The 22,950-nt window shown below is 40.7% G+C and overlaps 1 protein-coding gene across 3 annotated transcripts in view; it reads left to right on the plus strand.

Moving 5' to 3' along the window:
- The window catches only part of LOC128437299 (alpha-1,6-mannosylglycoprotein 6-beta-N-acetylglucosaminyltransferase B), a 106,910-nt gene that overhangs the window by 75,620 nt on the left and 8,340 nt on the right, over positions 1-22,950 (plus strand). For 2 of the 3 annotated variants that reach the window (XM_053419390.1, XM_053419392.1), the window contains exons 9-14: positions 5,900-6,031; positions 15,501-15,634; positions 16,692-16,822; positions 20,191-20,349; positions 20,610-20,756; positions 21,316-21,432. In XM_053419390.1, coding sequence (XP_053275365.1) covers positions 5,900-6,031; positions 15,501-15,634; positions 16,692-16,822; positions 20,191-20,349; positions 20,610-20,756; positions 21,316-21,432 — 820 coding nt within the window. The remainder of the gene's footprint in view (positions 1-5,899; positions 6,032-15,500; positions 15,635-16,691; positions 16,823-20,190; positions 20,350-20,609; positions 20,757-21,315; positions 21,433-22,950) is intronic. The other variant, XM_053419391.1, reaches the window with a different exon arrangement.

A 22,950-nucleotide genomic window follows, 5' to 3' on the forward strand; every position in this document is an offset into this window, starting at 1 on the left:
AATCATAATCACGGTTATTTTGGAAAATAGCAAAATCACGATTATTTAAACGATTATTAATATGTGCCCTTATTCTGAAGTCTATGCTTTATTTTTTTAATCACTTCCGGTTCCGGTAAACACAGATGACGGCTGCTTGTCTAATTCCTCCGTGAAACCAGAATATCGGTGCCCGGTTATTCAAACCCTTAATGATGGCAACCCTAACACTCTATGACCGACTGACCGGCGCGGAGAAATGCGGGTCCGGTCTGACCGGTCTGAACAGCCAGGCGGGAGCGCGGCGCGGCCGCTACATGGTCTGCTGCTGCCCTCCCTGCTTTTTCAATAGCACTGTTTTTTTCACCGCCGGTCACCACACACACAACTCGCCCCATCCCTTTACTGCTTCTTGAGAATGAGTGCCAGTCAGCTGGGCCGCTGAATGGTTTGGGGGAAGGACTGAATTGGGCATGCACGTCTCTTTCGGAAAAAAATGGCAAATAATCGTTTCAACTCGATTATAGTAGTTTGGAGTTCGTTTGACCCCATAATCGTAATCACGATTAACTTTCGATTAATCGAGCAGCCCTAGCAGGTGACCATCAACACCACATGCTCCGAAAATTTACCACATTCAGCAGCAGAGAAAAATTACTGATCACATATGGAACACACAATATTCCATACCTACCTTTGGAATATTACAATAGTTTTTCTGTATTTGAGTTTTCCCATGCAAGGTGTTTGTTCTGTACAAGCCTCTCTCCATGGGCACCTTGTCGAGTTTGGCTTTGTTGAACAAAATCCACCTTTGAGAGATTGAGCATTCAATGTTGTATCATTCAGAAAAATGACCTTCGGTATTCCTTTACAAATGGAAAAGTACATTAGACTATTTCAGTAACAACAAATCTGTTTCTCTCAAGGCTGCTGGTCGACTGAAAAGCCATTGCTGATGAAAAGCCTGAACCTGAGCAGCTAATTCTATTCTGCCATACTGCTGTTTTCTAAGCTGTTGGTACATCACAATCTGCCTTTTTATTTATTTGTTTTTCTTTCTCTTGTTCTTTTGAATCTCAGTTAACAAAACTACAATAAGCCAAACCCTTTCTCACTGGTCTCATTGTTCCCCTTCTCGCTTTGACAGAGAGACAGACAGACGGACGACTGATGCAGGAAAACAGAAGGACTGACCGAGCTCCAACACTGTTACTAAAACGATTATACATGTTGTGTTATCACTGGCTTTCCTCTAAGAATAACCAGAGATGGTACAGCAATCATCATGGATAATGGCGTTATGTGCTTTTGATGGAACACCAACTGTGTGTTTATGTGAATGCCTGAATGGGTTTGTTATTCGAAACGTTGATGAGAGTAAATGTCAAGCTGTCGGACTATAAAGAAACTCAAAGACTCACAAATGTATTTCCTTGTCAATAATATCTATCTACTATACACAGTAATGTACCAACTGTAAACATAGCGTCCACATAAACAAACTGTCATAGATGTAAGATCGTAAAAAACATCCAAAAAATAGTTTTTTGTCAGGATTCACCTCCATTGGGACAGAGTTTGATTTGAATCTTCACTGCTATTGTGCTAGTTTACGTTGCGGACATTTAAGATATTTTTGTGTTTTATACGTATTATACGAATCAAATTGTTGCAAATCTCAACTAAACCACAATATAACACAAAAGAAGGTTCGATTTTTACTTGTATTTACAGTGTTAGTCACTTTTGACAACAGGCATGGCTCGAGCTAGACTCTCATTCTGAAAGAGTTGGAAATACAAAATAACTTAACTTTCTCTAGCTTTGCACAATCAGTTAATAATCTAAGGCTTTGAAGAAAGTATCATGCAGTTAAATACAAAATCTTCATTGTGAGGTCTAGTAAGCACACGTGTAAGTAGTTTGTCCAAAGGTTTGTAAGAAAAGAGTTAATTAACAATTAAAATGAATGAGTTTGAAGCTCTGTGTAGCTGTGTTGAGCTTTAGGACCAGATTCATTCAGGTTTTATGTAAAAGGTCTTTATCATCTCTGAAGAATGCTGAAGAAAACTAGCTATTCCTTCACATCCCCTGAAATGTGTTAGGTTCTCATTGAATACATTGGGTAAGAGGGCCTCTCCTATACATTGTATCACTAATGGAAATAAGAGTAATGAGAGGCAACCTCTTGCAGGCAAAGTTCTCACTTGAGATCCCATCAAGCTATTCCATAATATGTTGCTCAGAATATTCTGGATTAAATGTAAGACAAATTGTCATATTTGCAAATCGACTGAACACACAATGAACAAATGGCACTAACTAGAATGGCACTAAGTAAAGCACATCGCTCCATGAAGTCCAACGAATTGTACACACACATGATTTTATTCATAAAGATCCATGAATGAATCTCTGAGAATTCAATGAAAATGTTGAAAAACTTGCAATGTTAAAGAAAGTAAAAAAAATTATCCAGGATCCACCCCCTAATCCAGATTCCAAAATGCTACTAACTTAGGGTCTGGCTTCATTGCTATACAAGATTTCATGGAAATGGGCTGAGTAGTTTTTGAGTAATCTTGCTGAAAACAAACAGACTAAAGTAAAACCTTCTTTAGGGAGGTAATAAGATAACTGCTTAAAATCCATTGCTAAAAGATTCCCCTACGTAGAAGCCTCATGCTGCAGTAGCTGGTTTTACACTATAGCACCTTTTTTAATTTTTCACTTTTAGCACCAAACTCTTCCATATGAGTGTTTCCACTGCTGAGTGATGGTGGTTAGCAGCTGCCAGTAGAGCTGCTTCACAACAATATCTAATGACCCTTTGGATAAGCAGTGCAGCCAAAAAGACTCCATTGTAAATCTAGCATAGCAAAATAAAATTCACTGGGGGTACGAATTGCATTACAGTCTCCATTAGCCTTTGGCCTCATCTGCCACAGGAATAAGAGCTAGCAGACCACTCACAGGTCAGATATCCAATAGCAGGTCTGTCAGCATGGCAGCAGAATAGCCCTCAGTCAATTCATTGAAGTTGAAACTGAGTCAAACAAGGATGTGTGGCCAGGCACAGTACACCACACACACTTACAAATATTATTTGTAAGTGTGTCTGTGGCAGATTTCACAACACAGCAGGTATAGATCACTCACACACACACACACACATATACACCGTTGTCTCACACACACACACACACTCAGCACATTGGATATAACTCTATCTCTCTCTTTTTTCTCTCATCTCATCCATCGACCATCTGTTGTTGCTGCTGTAAGCTACGATGCAGGCAGGTCTTTTCAAATTCAGCTCTTTTCATCCTGTTTGTTTGAATTATTTTTTCTGCCAGAGGCCTCCTCGCTGCCCCCTGGCTTGACTTTGATTGAACTTAGCATTACCCACACGATGCAATCTGATCAACAAACACACTTTTTAATTTAACCTTCAGTCAAAAACACCTTTTAAGTGTTTGACTCTCCAGGGAAATAGATTTTTAACTTTGATATGAAAAGCTCAAGGCAAGCAAGACCGCAAACATCAATGGCCATTTGTTTAGTTCACATCAACTTGTTTGTTTTTTGAGGGACATACTGGCTGCCGTTTATAATAACTATAACCAAGGTGGTTGCCAGTAGGATTATACATAAAATACTGTCATGATTTCCTCGACACTTGGTGGAAGCATGGGACATTGGCCGAGTAATAACCCATTGAAATTTTGTGCGGATCCAGACAAAGGTTTGGTTGTTTTCATACCCATAATACCGCAATGCAGGTTATTGACATTTTCACCAATTTCACATGGATCTTGTTGAAAAATCTCCAATAGGGTGCTGCTATCTCACCTGGTAGCACAGATCACCAACATATGGAGGCCTCAGTCCTCCTGAGGGATCAGTTCCAACCCGGCACTTTGCTGCATGTCTTCCCCCATTCTCTTTTTAGGGGACTGACATTTATGAGTGTGTGCAATTTTGTGTGGCGCAATTGCATTTAAGGGGAATGTTAGACCTGTGTGGAGGTATGTGCTCCATTGAGTTTACTATCTAGTTTTTAATGCACCTACTATGGTTCATTTTCATACAAAACACTTGTCTTATATTGTTGTGTGGCTCAGCAGGTTGAGTGTTTCAGCTCGAGGTTCAGGGGTTTTGATTTCTTCAAGGGGAATTTCAAAACAAGCATACTTTGTTCTCATCAGTTTCTATATTTAGTGCTAGGGTCTTTCAGCTGTGTTGTCTTTTCCACAGATGCACCTGTCACAGATCAGGTGTCAGTCAAACCTGGTTTTCTGCTGATGAAGTTCAGTCTCTGTAGCTGCAGCTCTTTGTCAGCCATCACTGCTGATGCTAACGACGCACTTCTTCTGCTTATGCAATTCTGCAGTTGTTGTTTTCCAGATAACTGGAACATTTATTAAGGATCATTTCATTCATCACATCTAGATATTAAGGCTCTTAATATTTCAAATAATTGCATCTCTCTTCTTGCTGGCATAATTTATTTCCCCCCCTATTTAGTACTCTCAAATCATTAGGATGTTAAGCAGGTAGATATGATTTCTAAACTTGTGCATGAGCAGTGATTGGTGGTTTAGAAACAGAAGCATTTCACCCTTCCAAACTTCATTACAAGTGCAGCCAGAAGGGGAAAGAATTTCCCTAATATTGCCGTGCGTACTCCTGTCAGATCATAGTGACGGTTTTAGCAAATGTGACAACAATAATTTGTGTAAATTTTTACCTTCTGCACCTTTAAGTGAAAATGTAAATATTAGATGAAATGTGATCTCCTCTTGGCACCAGATGAAAAGTGAGATCATTATCTCATAAGTCATGAGGATCTATCTTCTGATTTCCATGAATCTCTGTATCAAATGTCATGAAAACCCATCTACATCTGCACCAAAGGGACGTACCAACCAATGGACAATCAGACAAGTCTCAACACTACACACAAAAATACATGTTTTCTTATCATTTAACTAATATGCATTAAACATGGTTTCGACAATTAATCTTTGAATCATGAGTTCAAATGCTTTCATGCAATATAATGTAGTGCTGATAGAAAGTCACTGTGCAGGATTTAATAATGTTCTACTACTCATTAAAGCCTTGCGGTATCAAGTTAACGTTACGCAGTTCCAATCACTGTGGTACAACAATTAATTAAATACTGTTAACACATTTTTGGATGTTTTACACTTCAGTGCAGTAGTTAGAAAATTATGCAGTAGCATACAACACAAATGAGGCAAATGCTGACAATTGCAGCAGAACAGAAAGAAATAATATTATCAGGGAATTACAGTACATAAAGTGCAGTCCAATTAGACATTGTCAAACCTGAGGTCTGTATTTTAATAAAGAAGCTTAATCATACTGCCACGTGTAAATCAAATATGCTGTAAAACCTCTTTTACATGGTTTTTGCTCAGCAGGAGGGATGAAAGAAAATGTGGACCGTAGACTCTGAACTCTGCATCAATAGGACTCAGGATCACAGGGATCAACCATAAACTGGTAGAAACCGACTCCTCTCCTTTTCCATTTCTTTGATTCATGGACATTTGAGAAACATGAAAAACCCCTGCACTTACGCTTCAAATATATATTTACATGACCTCTGTTGGGATCAGCTCGACCTCTGAAAGACCAATGTTGTGAAACTTGTTTGGACAGAGTTCAGCTAACACTACTGTTTGTTAACCCTCTCATTCCCATTTTGTTTTCTAAATAAAACCAAAATGTTTTTGTGTGAGTTAATAATGAACGCTCGGATGCTCGGGTAGCTCAGCAGGCTGAGGCGCAGCTTGTGAGCTCACAGTTGTTTTTAGAGTGAACCTTCGCTCTTCTCTGTCATGCTCCTCTGCTTGTCTAAACTGATTCACTTGTATGTGTGTTGCAGGTTTCTCGGAGTGCCTCCAGGCAGAGGCAGTTGCCCACTCACTGGCCCGTTGCCCTTTGACCTCATCTACACGGACTACCACGGCCTGCAGCAGATGAGGCAACACATGGGGCTCTCGCTCAGGAAACACAAGTGAGTGTGTGTGTGTGAGAAAGAATGAGTGTATATCCATGTTCTCACTGTGTGTTGCTTTTGCAGTATATAGTTGTGTCTGTGTGTGTGTGTGTTTGTTGTGAAAGAAAATACGTGTTTGTGTATCTGTTGTGTGTGTTTACAAAAAGCTTCAGTTGTGCTTCACTGCAGTTCTACTAAGCATTTACCTGTCGAACCTCCCACGCTGTACTTTGTAGACAAAGCTGTTGGTTGCTGTTTTTCTTCTTTGGCCTCTTCTCCATTGTTAGTACTTCATTTTTTGACAGCTCTTCATATATGTTCTATTTTTTTCGCTCCTAGTTGGTTTCTGTCGTGAAGACTTCTTTCAGAGGCTAGAAACCCAATGATTAAACCACGAACGGCCACGTCTACTGACATGAATGTGCAAGACGAGTTGGTGCTGCACAACTTGTGCTCACAACTGATTATACTTACACAGCACCACCCAGTGTGTGTGCTTCTTTGGTCAAGTATATTTACGTGTGTATCAGGTGTGTGTTTATAGATGTGTGTATGTCAGCAATTTTCCTGGCTGAGAAGGAGTTTTATTGGCTATTATAATTTGGTTTTCACGTCTCTGCCGAGATGTCTGAGTGTAACTCACTCCGCTTGTCACACCTACACACCTCACACACTTTCTCCCTCCACTGATCTGCATCCAGCTAAATGACCATAACAATATGTCAAACACATATGACTCTCGAGCAGAACCAGACTCAATGTGGGCAACCTCTTCCTCGACCGGTTGTTGTGAGCAGGGAAAAATGGGGAGGCTGGGAGAGATGGGGTGGAAAAGAGGTGATAGGGGGAGGGGGAGGAGGGGGGAAGAGAGGAGAGAGAGACCAGTAACACGTATGCACCATCAGGTTTCGGCTCTGACTAGTTATAATGCAAACAATAAGAGTGTAAAAATTGTATTAATGATAGCAGAAACAATTTATATAATAATTGATTAATATGTATTATTGTTAATATAAAGAAAATAATAATTGTTGTGTGGGGGGGACAGAGAGACAGAGAGAAGGGAGCTAAATGCATGATGGGAATTTCTGCAGCAGTCTAGAACTATAGCAGCAAAACCAAGGAATGGTTCAGGAGGACTCACCTCATCCAGCACTAACTTTAGGGCTTTATTGAAAAGGAACATTTTAATTTAACCTTTAATGTAGAGATGGTTTCTTCCTCCAGAACCCAGAGTGGGAGCTGGTTCCACAGGAGAGGAGCCTGGTGGCTGAAGGCTCCACCTCCTGTTATATTGTTACAGATTCTTGGAACCACAAGAGAGCCTGTGGTTTGGGAGCGGAGTGATATATTTGGATGATATGGTGTCATGAGCACTTTGATATATGAAAGGGCTTGATTGTTAAGGGTTATTTATGTGAGGAGCAGGAGCTTGAATTATATTCTGAATTTTACAGGGAGCCAATGCAGGGAGGCTAAGACAGGAGTGATTTAATCTCTCTTTCTAGTTCCTGTCAGCACTCGTGCTGCAGCCTTTTGTACCAGCTGGAGGCTTTTCACAGACTTACTGTGACATCCTGACAATAAAGAATTACAGTAATCCAGTCTAGAGGTAACAAATGCATGGGCGAGTTTCACAGCATCCTTCTGAGACAGGATGTTCCTAATTTTCAATATATTGTGGTGGAAGAAAGCTGTCCTAGAGACTTGTTTTATATGTGGGTCAAAGGACATGTCCTGGTCAAACATAACTCCAAGGTCCCTCACAGTGGAGGGAGGGGCCAAAATAATGGGCTTTTTAATTAGAGGTTTAATTGCTGCTACCTTAAAAGCTTGTGGTACCTAGCCGGTTGATAAAAACATATTAATCCGATTTAATATGGAACTGTTAATTAGGGGGGAAACTTCCCATTGACATTGACATTGACCACTTGAGGTCTCTGAACATTATCACACATGTACCAATCACCTCTACTTCTACAAATACACACACACACACACACTAGCTTATTATCACTGTTGTTTGGATGCACTCAAATTCTCAACAGGAGGGAGGTAGTTAAACACAGAAAGCAGAGGAATCAGGTAAATTGTTTAAAAAAGAAACAGGCCTGGAAATAAAAAAAAATTTCCTTGCTGTTACAAAAGTGTGCTTAATGGCTTTTCGCATTGCTACAAAGATGGAAGAACTAGGCCATGACAGTCATGAGACTGCAGCAACTACACAAAATATTCCAATAAAATATCCCAAAACAAGAATTTAAAACTGTAGACTGCAAAGCACTAGAGCTTGTGTTCCTCAGAGGCCCTCCATGCTGTTACTGTAAAAGCAAATAAAGGTGCTTTCTCCCCTGGAGCCTGAATACACTTGATGTCATTATCTAGTTCCTTCGGTTAGTGGGATAAACAAACCGCACCGTGCTTTGCTTCCAGAGGTGGTCTTAGGTATGGTTCTTGAGTTTTGCAGTATGGTTCACATCAGCCATAAAGATTACTGAACCTAAAATCACAAGTGTAATGCTGTATAGAGTATGATGTGATAAATATTTAGCTGTCCTGTTCTAACATGGCCATGAAAGGACCTCTGGTCTATTGAAGGAATTCAAGTATCCGTATTTATGCGTCTAATTACATACGATCACAACTACACTCTACACACTTAAATCAATGGTATTTACCATAGACTATAAAAATAGGACAGGACAACAAACGTGAAGCCAAGTCATCTTGATTGCCCCCTGGTTGCTGATAGCAGTACAGTTCTTATCACGCTTATGTTTGTTCAAATTCCTTTTTTTTTTTTTTACTAAGTTTGATTTTAAATTATATTAAACGTAACGTAAACGTACAGTCTACGGTATTTACACGTGGGAGTGTACATCCAATTCTGCTTTTCTACCCGAGAGCCACAACCTAAACAAATGTTGCATAGTTAATTAGACTTTACAGGTTACAAACCAACCATGGCAAACCACTACCTACTGTATCAGAGTGTGTAGATAGAGCAACCTTACTAATGGTGAGTCGAGGTGCGTGTTGTACTCTGGGTTCGAAGCAATCGTAACTAATATGAAAACGCCCTGAGATTGAATGTCCAGCATGAGCGTTGTCTGCTCCAACTACCTAAAAACAGCATGTTGCCACCTCCCTTTGTCCAACTCTCGTCTCTCTTGGTACAATAAATTGACATCTTCATCTACCCCCTGTATGTGGTGGCAGCAATCGATATTTTGCTTTCCTTGTTCTATTTCCAAGCAAAAAGCCACAATAAAATATAAAAGAGAAGAGGGCATGTCCAAGTAGGAGGCCGAATGAAAGTGAAACAGCGAGAGGAAAGACTGAGGGGGGTGATACAGTGAGTGTGTGCAGAGATGGCATCACAGGAGAACAAAGAGCTCCAGAGAAAGAGAGACACCACAAGACAGAGGGAGTGGAAGGCATCAGGAGTCAACCTGCTACCACATAAAAAAGGGCTCCTCCATGTATTTTTAAAATCCAATTATGAGCAAGAGAAATGCATTACGAGTCGGTCGGGAGCTATTTTCACAGCACACAACCTGTTTTGCTGTCTCCCTCTTCTTCACAAGTTCTCACATTCTCTCCCACACACACAAACACACACACACACACACACACACACACACACACACACACACACACACACACACCTAATCCCACAATTCCCCCAGACGAGATGCCATTCAGCCTGCAGTCTGCATCTAATTGCATGCTGAGGTCAGCAGCTCCCAGCACCGTCATTACTGCGTGGAGTCTTGATTTCTGCTTTTCCTAACAGGATGGGACTTCTAGTGTTTGTAAGAGACGGTCTCTTTTTGTTTGCCCAGGAGTTTGCAGTGAAGGTATTATCTGGGTGTTTCAGCAATACAGGTGGAACATGGAACATCTATTCTCACTTTCACGAGAGGATGCACCTCAGTGATTTTCAAACCTATGGAGACGAATGCTAAGGATATTCATTTATTTGTGGACTCGAGAGCTCAGGTGAAGATTTGTTAACACACTGAGCGCTCAAATATACAGTCAGATGTTTGATATGTAGCATACAACATTCATTTGTACTGTAGAGTTTAAAACCTACTTTCTCTCCAGTATTTCCCTATACCACGTATCCATGCCTATCCATTTATGCTAACTCAACCGTTCCACACTGTTTTTAGTCATCGTCACCTTTTTGTTATCTTAGCACATTCTAACTATATCCTTCAATGTCCTTTTAGTCATCAAACGTCTCCATCTGACTTTATCATAGAATTAGCGGAGCAAAAAGCCCCTCTATACGTCCTGTTTATGCCACGTAGACTCTATATAAAGCTGGGAAACATGTCTCCACTTCCTCTGTTATTACATGAATTATCTCAGATACCGGTACCACCATATTGCACTGTCTACGTAATTTGGTTTTCACAGTAGTGATCATGGTGTGGAGCCACGGTACCTAAATGACTGAAACACTGTCATTGAGAACCATTTATTTGTACCTTGACTTTTAAATGTTTTCCATGTCTCATCCTCTTTCATAACTGAGGCGATCAAGATGATTGAGCTTCACTTTTGGGGAGCTGTCAGGTCATCCATTTGTATACATCATCCGTGTTTAACCTGTTTAGTTGAAGAGGATGAGACCCTTGCAGAAAATTAAGTCTTCTGGTAAAAAACCTCCCGCATTATGAACATTGAGGGAACCTAAAAACATAAAATGGCAATGAGTTGGTAAACAGTGAACAGAACATTTCCTATGTTGATGAGAAAGTAAAAAATACAAGTGCAGGAATTTAACATTTAAGTTAGCAGCGTGTGAATGTGTTACCTGATGACACAGCTGCGAAAGTGTGTGATTGACAGACAGGCTCTTGAGCTCTTGAGCCCGCCCCCCCCCCCCACCGTCCCTTCCCAGCTGGAGACAGTTTTCATCCAGGTGGACATTGTCGGCACTAGTGGAGGTGGACAGTTCAGTGACATAGCTGTTCACCCCCTCCTCTCCCTCTCTCTCGCTCTGTGTCTCATCTCGTTAGGATTCACCAGTGTACTTGAGCCCTGTGCACTGAAAGGAATCATTAATCAACTGCTCTGAGCTTTGGGGCCCTTCAGCTCCCGTTAATTACTTTTGTTTTATGTTCCCACTAACATCCACATTCATTTATTATGCCTGGACAACATGGTGTTGTCCTGTTTGGTGTGTTTTCGTGTGTGTGTGTGTGTGTGTGTAGTTGTGTGTGCGTGTGAGTGTGTGTGCGTGTGTAGCCGTGCTGCCGTTAAAAATGCTGATAGCCGATAAGAGACAGTCTTAAATCACACCCACTCATCTTATAATAGGACTAGCATATTGATTTTCTGTGCATGGTAAATTTACTGCTCTGCTCGAGGCGGATTGGGAAGGATATCAGGGGAATCCTTAAAAACAAATAAAAAACCCTCCTCACTAGGACAGAGGATGATGTAGGGCGCCTGTACTTCCCTGGAGCCTGCCGACTCTTTGGGGACATATTACTAACTTTCATCAATTTAGCTTAATCCAAAGAGCGAGTTTCATGGGAGGTAATAGTAGCTGCTTGTTGCTTTTGATTATGTTGGATTTGTCTTCTTGCTCAATCTCCCATTCACTGCTCTACGGTGAGATGATGATTCCCTACAAGCTAGCTACTGCAATAAATTGGTGTCGCTCCTCTCCATGGGGAGCTGTTTTGAAAATCCATTTTTATTCTAAAGAATGATCTCGCTTCAACTATCAACTATTATTCGACTTTATCTAGTTTGCAGGGCCTAAATGCAGCTGTAGAATAAAGGCATATAGGTGCAGCAAAGAGTATTTAAGTTGTTTGACAGGCCTACAATCACTGGTTGGCAGGTTGGAGGGCAAGCAGGCAAACAAAGTCCAAATACTCAAATGATCAGAAAGGAAAACACAAGGGAATCACTGGGGGAGCAGAATTGAATCACTAGACTGGGTAGATGAATAGAAGTGAACAGATTGCATCAGAGGAGCAGTACAAGGCTAGACAGACTGAGACAAACTGGAACACAAGAAAAACAGAGAAGACAAACAGATGAGGACTGGAAGCACAGAGACCCAAATACACAAGGGACGTACGGATAATTGGACACGAGCGAAACAAGGCAGTGCAGACGAGTACAAAGGAGGGAAACGAGAAGAAAATGGAAAGTAAAACAGGCAAAGGTCACAAGGTAAGCAACTACATAGGTCCAGAGTGTAACACGGAGTTCAAAAAGTCCACAAGAGTAATTGTATAGTCCCAAAGAAGCTGTTTTCAGACATGAACTCTGGAGAATGTCCACAGAGTTGGGTCCAGACTTTCTCCAGAGTTTGCCTGCATGTCGGTGTCTACTCTCACACGGACATTTGCATTCTATACAGCCCCTTCTCTTGAGTACAGTTCATGTTGGGAATCAGATATTGTTGGAGATCATGACAGACATATGAAAACATACTCTACCTCCTCCAACGAGCGTCTATTGTCTCTTAACCAGTGGCTCAACGTTCAGGCCCCTGGACAACACTTTACCAGCTTCTCTGAACTAAGCTCTGTAATTGCTGGCATCGGGCCTCTTACCAGCTCTGTACCCCTGTAATAGTCAGAGTTTACCCAAACTAACAGTGCACCAGCTTTCAAACAGACATGAACACAGAGGGAGACAGAGGTTTCTGGTTGGCAATAAACTAACACAATTAACCGAATACTCTTCAGCTCAATGCTTTCACTCAGGCAGTAAATTAATATCTTGCGTATCACTTTACTGCTGTGTCTCCTGTGGTGTACTGATGTGGCTGTCATTTTCCTATGCACCACTGACAGCAACCTGCATTGGCCACCTCTGGAACTGAAGTACAGAGTTATCAAAACAAAAGGCTTAAAAAATGGAAATGTGCTATTTAATCAGGCAATGAGCCACATCGAAATGATTGGAAAACATAGTGTTTGTATCTGAGCCTTTGTGTGTAAATCTGTGTGTGGCAGCTTGTGGCTGAGCCAAGCATGTGAAGCTGTCAACAAACCCAAAGAGAAATCGACTCAAGAGGAAGGAAGATCAGACGCATGTCCTCACCAAGGCTCATTTAGAACAAATCAGGTTCGACAACCAGCATCTACACAGGCCCAGCTAACATCCCGTTCCAAACAGGCAGGTTCCAAATAGATAAATTTGGATCTAAATAAGATAAATAAAATGACTAGTTATAGAATAAAGGATACCATCCTGGTTCTTCTTACTCCCCCAGAAAAGCGAAAGCTGTTAGTGACAAGCAGCACCCTGTCATATCCCCCTCAGCTCGGCGGACTGTGGAGCCTCAAGCAGCCGTTTAACCCAGATTAGCCCCGTACTCTGATCTCCAGATAGATGTTCAGCTCAGCTACTCCTCCGCTTATCCCCTCTTCTTCCACTTTTTCTTTCCCCCTCCTCCCTGAGGGAACTCTTATCTGTGGGCAGAAACATTTTCACCGTTTCAAAGCTGGTGAGAGGTTAGAGGGAGAGAGGGAGACAGTAGACAAGGGCCGCTAACATTTGTTTTTAATAATGGCCTTTACAAACAGACACACAACATTTACAGTACAATTTTATCCTCAGTGCCTCTAAACAAGGCTGCAGAGATAAGTGCATGTTTTTCTGAGTCCCCCTTGCAGATAAACCTGTTTTTATATCCAAGCTCTATCTCTGTCAATTTAAAGGCTCGTCTCTTGCAAGCTGCACTCAATGACAGAAATATCACCAGCAGTTTAAAATCATGGTCACCCTGTCTTGAATAAATCTTGAATGCCCTCAGAGGATTCGTTTCTGTATTAAAACTCCTGAAAATATACGAACATGAAAACAAGCACTGGAAGTCTGTGTTTCTATTTTTACGGCAGTTGTCTGCGGCTTAATAAAACACTTGAGCACAGTTAAGATTACCTTGTTCATTCAAGGGGACAAGTTCCTGACTGTAGAAAACATGGAATCTCATCCGAGCTTTTTGCAGCTCAGCTACAATTAAGGGAAGCAATGGAGGACGTTTTCTTATAGCTGTCAGCTTATCAGAACCAAATGTTGTTTACACTAGTGTTTGACAAGTACAGGGAAGAAATCCATCATAGATTTCCCACAATTTCTCCAGCGAGCTTTCTCCATTGTATATTTTGAAATATACAAATATAAACAAAGACACATCCCATCCCCCAGATTTAGGCCACCAACTCCTACAGCATATTGTTGTATAAAGGTCCTTAGGGTTAAATGGGTTAGGGTTAGATAATAGATAATGATGCAGCAGGAAGTTGTATTTTTCTAATTCAATCATTAATTCAAATGATAAATAATATCCAACTATTTGACTACCAGCATAACAGCCTGTCATATAAGATGTGAACAGTCACTATTACTCTACCTATCTGTGAATACATGTACATCACTGTCATTCCTGCATTTATTTGATACAATCACTCATTGCCTCCTTAGGGACCTATTTTTGAAGCTTCTGAAAGAACGAGGAAACACAAAGGGGTGGTGGATGGAGGGAAAGGATTGTCTTGAATGCCACATGATTGAGATATTATAAATTTATGAGAATATGTGGGGAAAAAAGTCGCCTGTGTGTAGGTTCAAGGCCAGAGATGTGGCAGGAAACAATTTGTGTGCAGCTTTATAATTACATATTTAAAGCCAATGGCCTTTATGTGATCTTTGGATACTGTGAATGTTAGTGGATTCTTAAATTCTTCCACATTCTGGACCAGTGAGTGTGTTCATTGTGGCCAGAGAAAAGTCAATATCCTGTGGGGGGGGGGGGGGGGGGGGGGGGGGGTGGTGTGTGTGTGTGTGTGTGTGTGTGTGTGTGTGTGTGTGTGTGTGTGTGTGTGTGTGTGTGTGTGTGTGTGTGTGTGTGTGTCGGAGACACTATCGCTCCCTCAGCCTGGGAACCTCAATGAGTCTTGTCATCTTCCTGTCAAACCTCCCACACTGCTCTTTGTAGACAACGCTGTTTATGTGTGTTGTTCTTTTTTTTTTGGCTTCTTCTCCATTGTTAGCTTTTGTTTTTCACTTTTTGACAACCCTTCCTGTATGTAATATTATCTCTGGTATTGTGCTGGACATTGTTATTATTTTGTGTTTCCTGTCATCCATCACTGGATATGAAATATTATAAACCATGTATTACATTATTAGGCATTTTTGAACTGTTTCAGAACATGAACACATCAATCATTTGACAAAAATGCTCATCAATGCATTTTATATTCATGAGGACATGACATTGTAAATTTTAATGTTTTCAACAAAGATATAGTTGTTTACAACATTATTTGGTCACATTCACTATGTAGATATCCATAATTTATATATCTATATATCATGTTTAGGTGTTTATATACTATGAATGTTTAATATGGTGTGAGACAAATTGTTCCTGATATTTATTGCACATTGTTTTAAACAGAAGCATTCAGCTTAAAGAGGTTGTCCTGTGTCTTTACAGATGTCACATCCGAGTGATTGACACCTTTGGGACGGAGCCAGCGTACAATCATGAGGAGTATGCAACCCTGCACGGCTACAGGACCAACTGGGGTTACTGGAACCTGAACGCCAGGCAGTACATGACCATGTTCCGTAAGAAAACATTTACATCCTAAAATTATTATTTTTATCTTAATTTAATGTGCTTTCATCCTATTATCCTAGATGTATGCTAATTTTGTTAAATTCACATGTGTAAATCCTAAAATATATTTGGTTTTGTATGTTTCAACCTTGAACTAGAAAATTCTCAGCACCAGAATTTCTCTACACTGCTTGAAAACGAGTGAACACTCTGAACTGTCACCCACACACAACATCTGTCATCCGTGTTGACAGTCCTTCTGACTATGATAAAAAACATGACTCCAGTTCATTGTTTTTATGCGACTTTCTTTGACAGGTCTGGCTGCGTGTTCACGTTAGTTTGACGTAATGTGTTTAATGCAGCTATTTGCAGCAACACCCTAGTTTATCGTGCCCCTCCGAGCTGAATCTGTTATTTTTCTCATTTGCTTTCCTTTTTCTGTTTCACTACGCTGTGCCACTTAACCCTCCGCTGCTCTCACGTTCTGCTCTCAGCAGTGTCATGTCCACTCAGCTATAGCTGGCCCTCAGCAGCAGGATCATTATGACATAAATGTGTGGCTCACTGTTTCACACCGTCCTAAGCTAGAGTGACTGACTAAGCCTTTATCAGCTTCGTATTTGTGTGTGAGCGAGCAGCCTCCGTTGTGGGAATGTACTCTGATGACCAATTATAATGGCTGTGACTGAGATGGTACAGTGAATAGAGGGTTTTAAAAAAAGTCGTTTTCCATGAGTGAACAGCAGAAATAGAAACATTTCGCAAAAGGAAATCATGAATATATTTTGTTTTTTATTAAGTAAAACACTTGAATTTAGAGGCACTACTTAAAATGTGTGTCTGTATCTCCTTCTGAGGGGATTTAATCCCGACAGCAGCTGGCTTTGTGACATAAATACTTAGAGAGGCAGTAATCACAGAGGCAAACAAGGATCTATGTGCTTTTTTTCTGTCTTTCTTCTCTGTCTCTTACTCACTGTGAAACTCTCCCCCCCATCCCTCTTTCTTTTACTACTATCCTGTCTTTCCCTTTAACTCACTCACACACTCACACACATTCAGCCCACACACCAGACAACTCTTTCATGGGCTTCGTTTCCGAGGAGCTGAATGAGACAGAGAAGAGGAGCATCCAGCAGAACAAAGTCAACAACATGGCCGTTGTGTATGGAAAAGAGGCCAGCATGTGGAAGGTACGGACAACTAATATCACACACCCAAAAGCTACCAATGTTTTTGTTGCTGCCTCAGATCCTGAAGTTGTATGAAGTTTTTTTTTTAGCAACGGCTTTTAGTTCACTTAGATAAAGGCAAAAACAAACTGAAACTGTTTCAGTCTTTCTCCATTACTGTTAATGTTTTGTTTTACTGCTGTTGTTAATGGCTGAATAAAAGATGCATTAAATAAATGTATTTGCATGTGGGCGGAAAAGTATACACCGCAAACACACACACACACACACTCATACATATTTAATTATCAATGAAAATGTATATTTATGCAGTATATTTATATGATAAAACATGTATGTTCACTATGCATATGACTGTATACAGTGCAGAACCCTGATACTTACCTTCACATGTTTTTTGCACACACAGAGTCATACATACATAACATGTATGCATAACATGTATACCATGACATGTATGTATGACTACACACATACATGATTGGTTTCACTTTATGCTGCACTGTTGTAATCAAACAGGATGAGTCCTCTGTGAGTGCTGACGCACACAGATTCCAAAACACACGCACTCACACGCACACTCACGCACTGCAAGTCCAACCATGGACCACAGTGTTAACAGAAAAATCCATCATTTTGCACAGCGTGCTGTGTGTACCATTAAATTTCAGCTTTATGTGGCTTTATATACACAATTTACACACTTTTTATTTACAGGCAATTTTCATGTGGAGGCGTTGCCTGCTTCCCTCAGCATGGTGTAGAAGGTCACAGTGGTGACTCCATTGTTAAAATGGTTACAAAGAAGTTGTCTGCCTGTACAATTACCTGCATTTCTTTATATGTGTGCGTTGTGGAAAAAACATGTACATGAGGGAGAGTGTAAAGCACAGTAATCTGCAAGCGCCTGTTGAAACGGCAGAATAAGTAGAATGCGTTTCCCAATTGAATGTATTGTTATCGTACCAGACAATGCACATTTATATCTGATTATGTTTTCTTCTTTCGCTCTCTCTTTCTGTTGTGCACCATTGTATCTGGCTGGATGCTCATTAGCTTCAGGTAAGAGCCTGTTCATTTCTATAAAAATCCTGTTACTATATGTCCATGTGACAGCCAATGCCATCGCAAAAAAACACAACATACTGTTAACTTGTTCATAAACACGCACAAGACATCCGCACAATTCTTATTACGTCTCATTTGAGTAAAGTGATTTATGAGAAACTACTTGTGACAGTGTACATTCAGCTGCAGCCCTGTCATCACTCTTCAGCGCTCGATGCATAACAGTGATTATCTTTTTATCCTCCCACATGTCGGAGAGCACAATGACTGGTCAGGCAGCCAGTCATTTGAAGGATGTGTGTTTTGTCGTGTTAACCGATGATTGTGTCTTTAAAAATGAAACTCTTGACAGCATGACGTGGTTAACGTGGCCGACGCAGTTAATGGAAGTTGCTGGTCTTCTTAAGTGACTCCCTCCTCATTCACAGCAGTAATTTCATTATCAACGATGACGTGTAAATCCAGTCTGAACCGCATAAGCATCTTGAATGAGAGTTAACTTTATTGGATTCAGGAAAGTTTATACTTCAGCTACCACAGCAAATGTTACCTATGACATTATAATATTTGTTAAACTCTGTGTTAAATGCCGTCTTTTTCTTGTTGTAAATGAAACAATTAAAACAGATAAAATACAAACACAAAGATACAAATAAGTTAAAGTAAGCATCTGTATTAAGAATGCAGCATAACATGCCTTCTACATGGATAATACACTGGTAAAGATGCAGATTACCTTTATATTAAATTAAGCTTTAGCCTTTAACCTGATGTCTTGACTGCATCTGTCAAATGCATATTCAAGACATTTAAGAGAGTTCTTTCTTAATAGAATTACTTATAAATATAAAAAAAGTCGTTCAGACAGTTTGACCAGGTTTTGTAGTTAAAATGCAGTTTGGTTGATGATCATCTAAAAAATTAGACTCCTGTCTTTGCTGATCACAGACCTGCCTCTGTTTTTGATTGTAATTAATGCCGGTGATATGTGATGACAGGAAACTTGGTGTGTTATTCTCCCTTTATGTTGATTGGAATCTTCCAACATACAAAGCTGCACTTGTTAATACCCTGAAAACCCATTTTCTTAAATCCACATAAAATGAAGTGAGCTATAAAAACCAGCACAGCAGAACATACTCATTACCATTCCTAATCCAATGCGCGCTGGGAGAGTAGGACACACACACACACACAAACCGCTGCGAGAGCCGGCTATAGAATCTACACTCTTCCACGCATGTTTCCCCGGCTGCTAATTCATGTTGTCTGCTGCACTTAGCGCTTGAGCTAATCTCCTAATTGGCTGGGAAAATCCTCACAGAGGAAGCTATCGATCGCCACAGCCTCCTATTATGGCTGCGGGGGTTCCACCACTGAGCAGGGCTACAGTAAGCTGCTTAACACCGGACAGCCAGTCAATACTCTGGCCCAGGGTTATGCTCCATTCACATGATTCAATTTTGCTTCTTAGCTCGTGCCGGTGGTTGTTGTTCTCCCAAAGCCGTAAGCTTGACCTTGACTTTTCAAAGTGTGGCTTTCTCACACATAAATAAATAATGCTAATATTGTTTGGAAAAATAAGCAGACACAATTCGGTAAAAGAGATTCAGCTACATGGTGAATGCCGTACACACTAATAATGACTACTTCTATCTTTCCCCTTTAAGCTAGTTAAAATGCATTATGTATTGTTTTTTTCTTTCGGTAAATACTAACTGATTTAATCGTGTTATTCTTTTGCCTACCTACTTTTAAATGGGATTTTGCATCTCGGGGCTGTTTTTCATTTCAAAGAAGTCTCCCTGTAGGTAGCATAGCAAAGTGTACAAGTATCAAATCGAAACCAAAAGGTGTCTTATGAATAAAATAAATGGTGAGAAAACAGGGTTGTGTATGCAGAGTGGTTCACATGCCAGTTACTCCTTTTTATAAGAACCTAAGCCGGATCTATACACCTATCACAGATTTGTCTTTGTTTTAATGTTGCAAATTACAGAATAACAGACATGTTCGTACCACAGACATCCTCTTAGATGTGACACACACACACACACACACACACACACACATACACACATACACACTGACACCAGAAGCTGACAGCCCCACATTCAGACAGCTGACAGCTCACACGCAGATCATAGACAAAACAAACACAGAAACACCGTTTGTACTCTGGAGTCTTTAAACATATTCCTCTCTGTGCTGTTCTTTTCTGGTCTTTCTCCATAACCGCTCCTCCTCTTCACCTCTTAACCGTCGTCTCACCAACCCATCGTTTTCTCCTCCCCTCTCAGCAGGGTAAGGAGGGTTTCCTGCAGATTCTCCACATGTACATGGAGGTCCACGGCACAGTGTACTATGAGACTCAGAGACCTCCGGAGGTTCCAGCCTTTGTGAAGAACCACGGCCTGCTGCCCCAGCATGAACTGCAGCAACTACTGCGCAAGGCCAAGGCAAGAGGCTATTTGAAAATATTACCTGCACACATACTTTACCTGCTCCTGTGTGAGTGCACACAGACACTTCATCTGCAGCTTCTACTCTGTCTTTGTCAGAGGCCTGCACTCTTATATTAATTCAGACCTGGATTTATATATATATATATATATATATAGATATAGATATAGGTATATCATTACAATCAATTCTATAAAACATGTTGAAGTGATTTACCACAATTATGAAATCACATTTTTTGAATTTTGTTTTCTAGCTCTTTATTGGCTTTGGCTTCCCCTACGAAGGTCCCGCCCCTCTTGAAGCAATAGCCAATGGCTGCATTTTCCTCCAACCCAAGTTCCACCCGCCTCACAGCTCGCTCAATCACGAGTTTTTCAGAGGCAAACCCACTTCTAGAGAGGTAAGATCATTACCTCTGCTTCTCCCCACCATCAGTCACAGATTAGAATATTTAAGCCATGCTGCCAGGTAACTGTATACATTGGTAGATCATTTAAAAAACAAACATATTACGCCTTCTCTATAATATAATATGTAATAACTGTATAATGTTGCAAATGGACATCCATTTTAAAAGTGTTCAAAATTTCAGATATTGTGGTTAAAATATTTAAAAGTTTTCACTGGGAGGGTGCACTGACCCTGAGAAGGCGTCAAGCACTTTGTATTTGATAAGAAGCTGCAACCTGGCATCCTTCATATAACACCACTAATGTTCCTTTTAATGATTTTGAAAAAAACTGTGGTTAAATTCCAGTAAGACATTATTTTGGGTGAGTGCATTTTTAACATCCCTGACATCCAAATTGTAGATATCTGAGCTCTGTGCCAGAATTATCACATTTAAGAAATGTCAAAGTTATAACTGTGAAATGTTTTATTTCTCAACATGTGAAATGAGCATGGTGTGTGTCTGTAACAATCAAACTGACTGCACGCCTGGCATGTCTGCTCTGAAGGTGTCGTCCCAACACCCGTATGCAGAACAGTACATTGGCAAACCTCATGTCATGACGGTGGACTACAACAACTCCCTGGAGTTTGACTCGGCCATCAGGGAAATCATGAGGACCAAGGTACTGTCACCCTCTGTTCACCCTTTGTGCACTGCAACTTCCACAGATACAGGGACTTTTAGATTGAATAATTAATTGTGTTAAAGTATGGAAAGTGTTTCAGTTTAAATATTGATTCAGTTTAAATCATTTATCAGCAAGCAATGTGTTTAATGTATAAACATGAGTGCTTTAATCTTCAGTCCCACTGTACATACAACTAACAATCTAGTTAGTTAATATGAGGGAACAAACATAACAAGTAACTTGGCTCAGGTCTGTAAAAGAAAGTCATTAATAACTCACTAGGCTTGTGATAATAAATGTCTCTATTCTTTTACTCAGTGAGGTTAGTTTTATACATGACCTTTGCCATTAAGAAGCTGTGATGAAGATTAAAGAGCTTAAACTGCTGCAGCTTTGCACCGTGGAGTTTTCCAGAGAACGTTTTCCAGCATGTAGGAAGCAGCCTGATATCACAGAGTGCTGAACTATTCCACACAGGAAATGTGGACTGATGGAGAGTTTGAGGATGCTTGGAACTGTCATGAGTGGGAGAGAGGCTAATTATGGAGTCAACCACACAGATTGGATCTTTCTGGAAAGAACAAAAGAGGGAGGGATTGTGAGAAAGAAGAATATACAGACATATGATATATTCTGGGCCTCTCACACATGTACATTAACCTTTCACATGTCTATATTTGTGCATGTATACATATATGTAGCACTAACAAGTGCATGAAACTCACACTTTCAGTTAATAGTTAATAAGCAGTATATTACTCTTGTGCACATGCATTAAATGTCTGGAGAACATGAGCAGGAGGTACGTGGGAGTCCAGCAGATAATTATTTTTCATATTTCACAAAGTTACAGTACAGCTGAAGAAACTGTGATGTTGTTGCCAAATGTCATCACAGTAGTTTGGCTCTGGCATTATTTATAACCACTTCTGCCATCGAGCCAATTCCAGGTTGTATCACAGATCCAAGAGAGAACTGATTTTAAATGCATAAAGGGCCCCGAGGGATCATTTACAGTAGGTAGACAGGAATGCATGCATGCATGTGTGTGTGTGCGATCGTGCGTGCGTGTGTGTGTGTGTGTGTGTGTGCACACGTCGTCATCTCCTCGTCTTGTCTGTGTTGTCAGAGAAGCTACAGCTCAGCAGCACCGGCTGACTGCTCTGTCTCCGTCTGCACTGTCAGACCACTGAGAGCGAGCTGATAGACCACTTCACCCTTCACTGGAGGCACAATGCCCCAACACACACACACACACACACACACACACACACACACAGAGTCAGATAAAATTCTACTGCTGGTACCTTTTCAAAGCCAAACACACAAACACCTAACCACAATTGGATCATAGAGTCAGCAACACTGAAATTGCACAGGTCAGGTGGATCAGCGGTGAGAGCCTTACCTGCACATTACAGCCATTAACTATAACACAGACACACACACACGCACACACACTGTGTGAGGCTCATGTTCATTCTTGCAGGACGAAGCAATCGCTGGCAGACA

The sequence above is a fragment of the Pleuronectes platessa genome, chromosome 3 (genome assembly GCF_947347685.1).
Source record: "Pleuronectes platessa chromosome 3, fPlePla1.1, whole genome shotgun sequence".
In the NCBI taxonomy this organism is placed as follows: Eukaryota; Metazoa; Chordata; class Actinopteri; order Pleuronectiformes; family Pleuronectidae; genus Pleuronectes; species Pleuronectes platessa.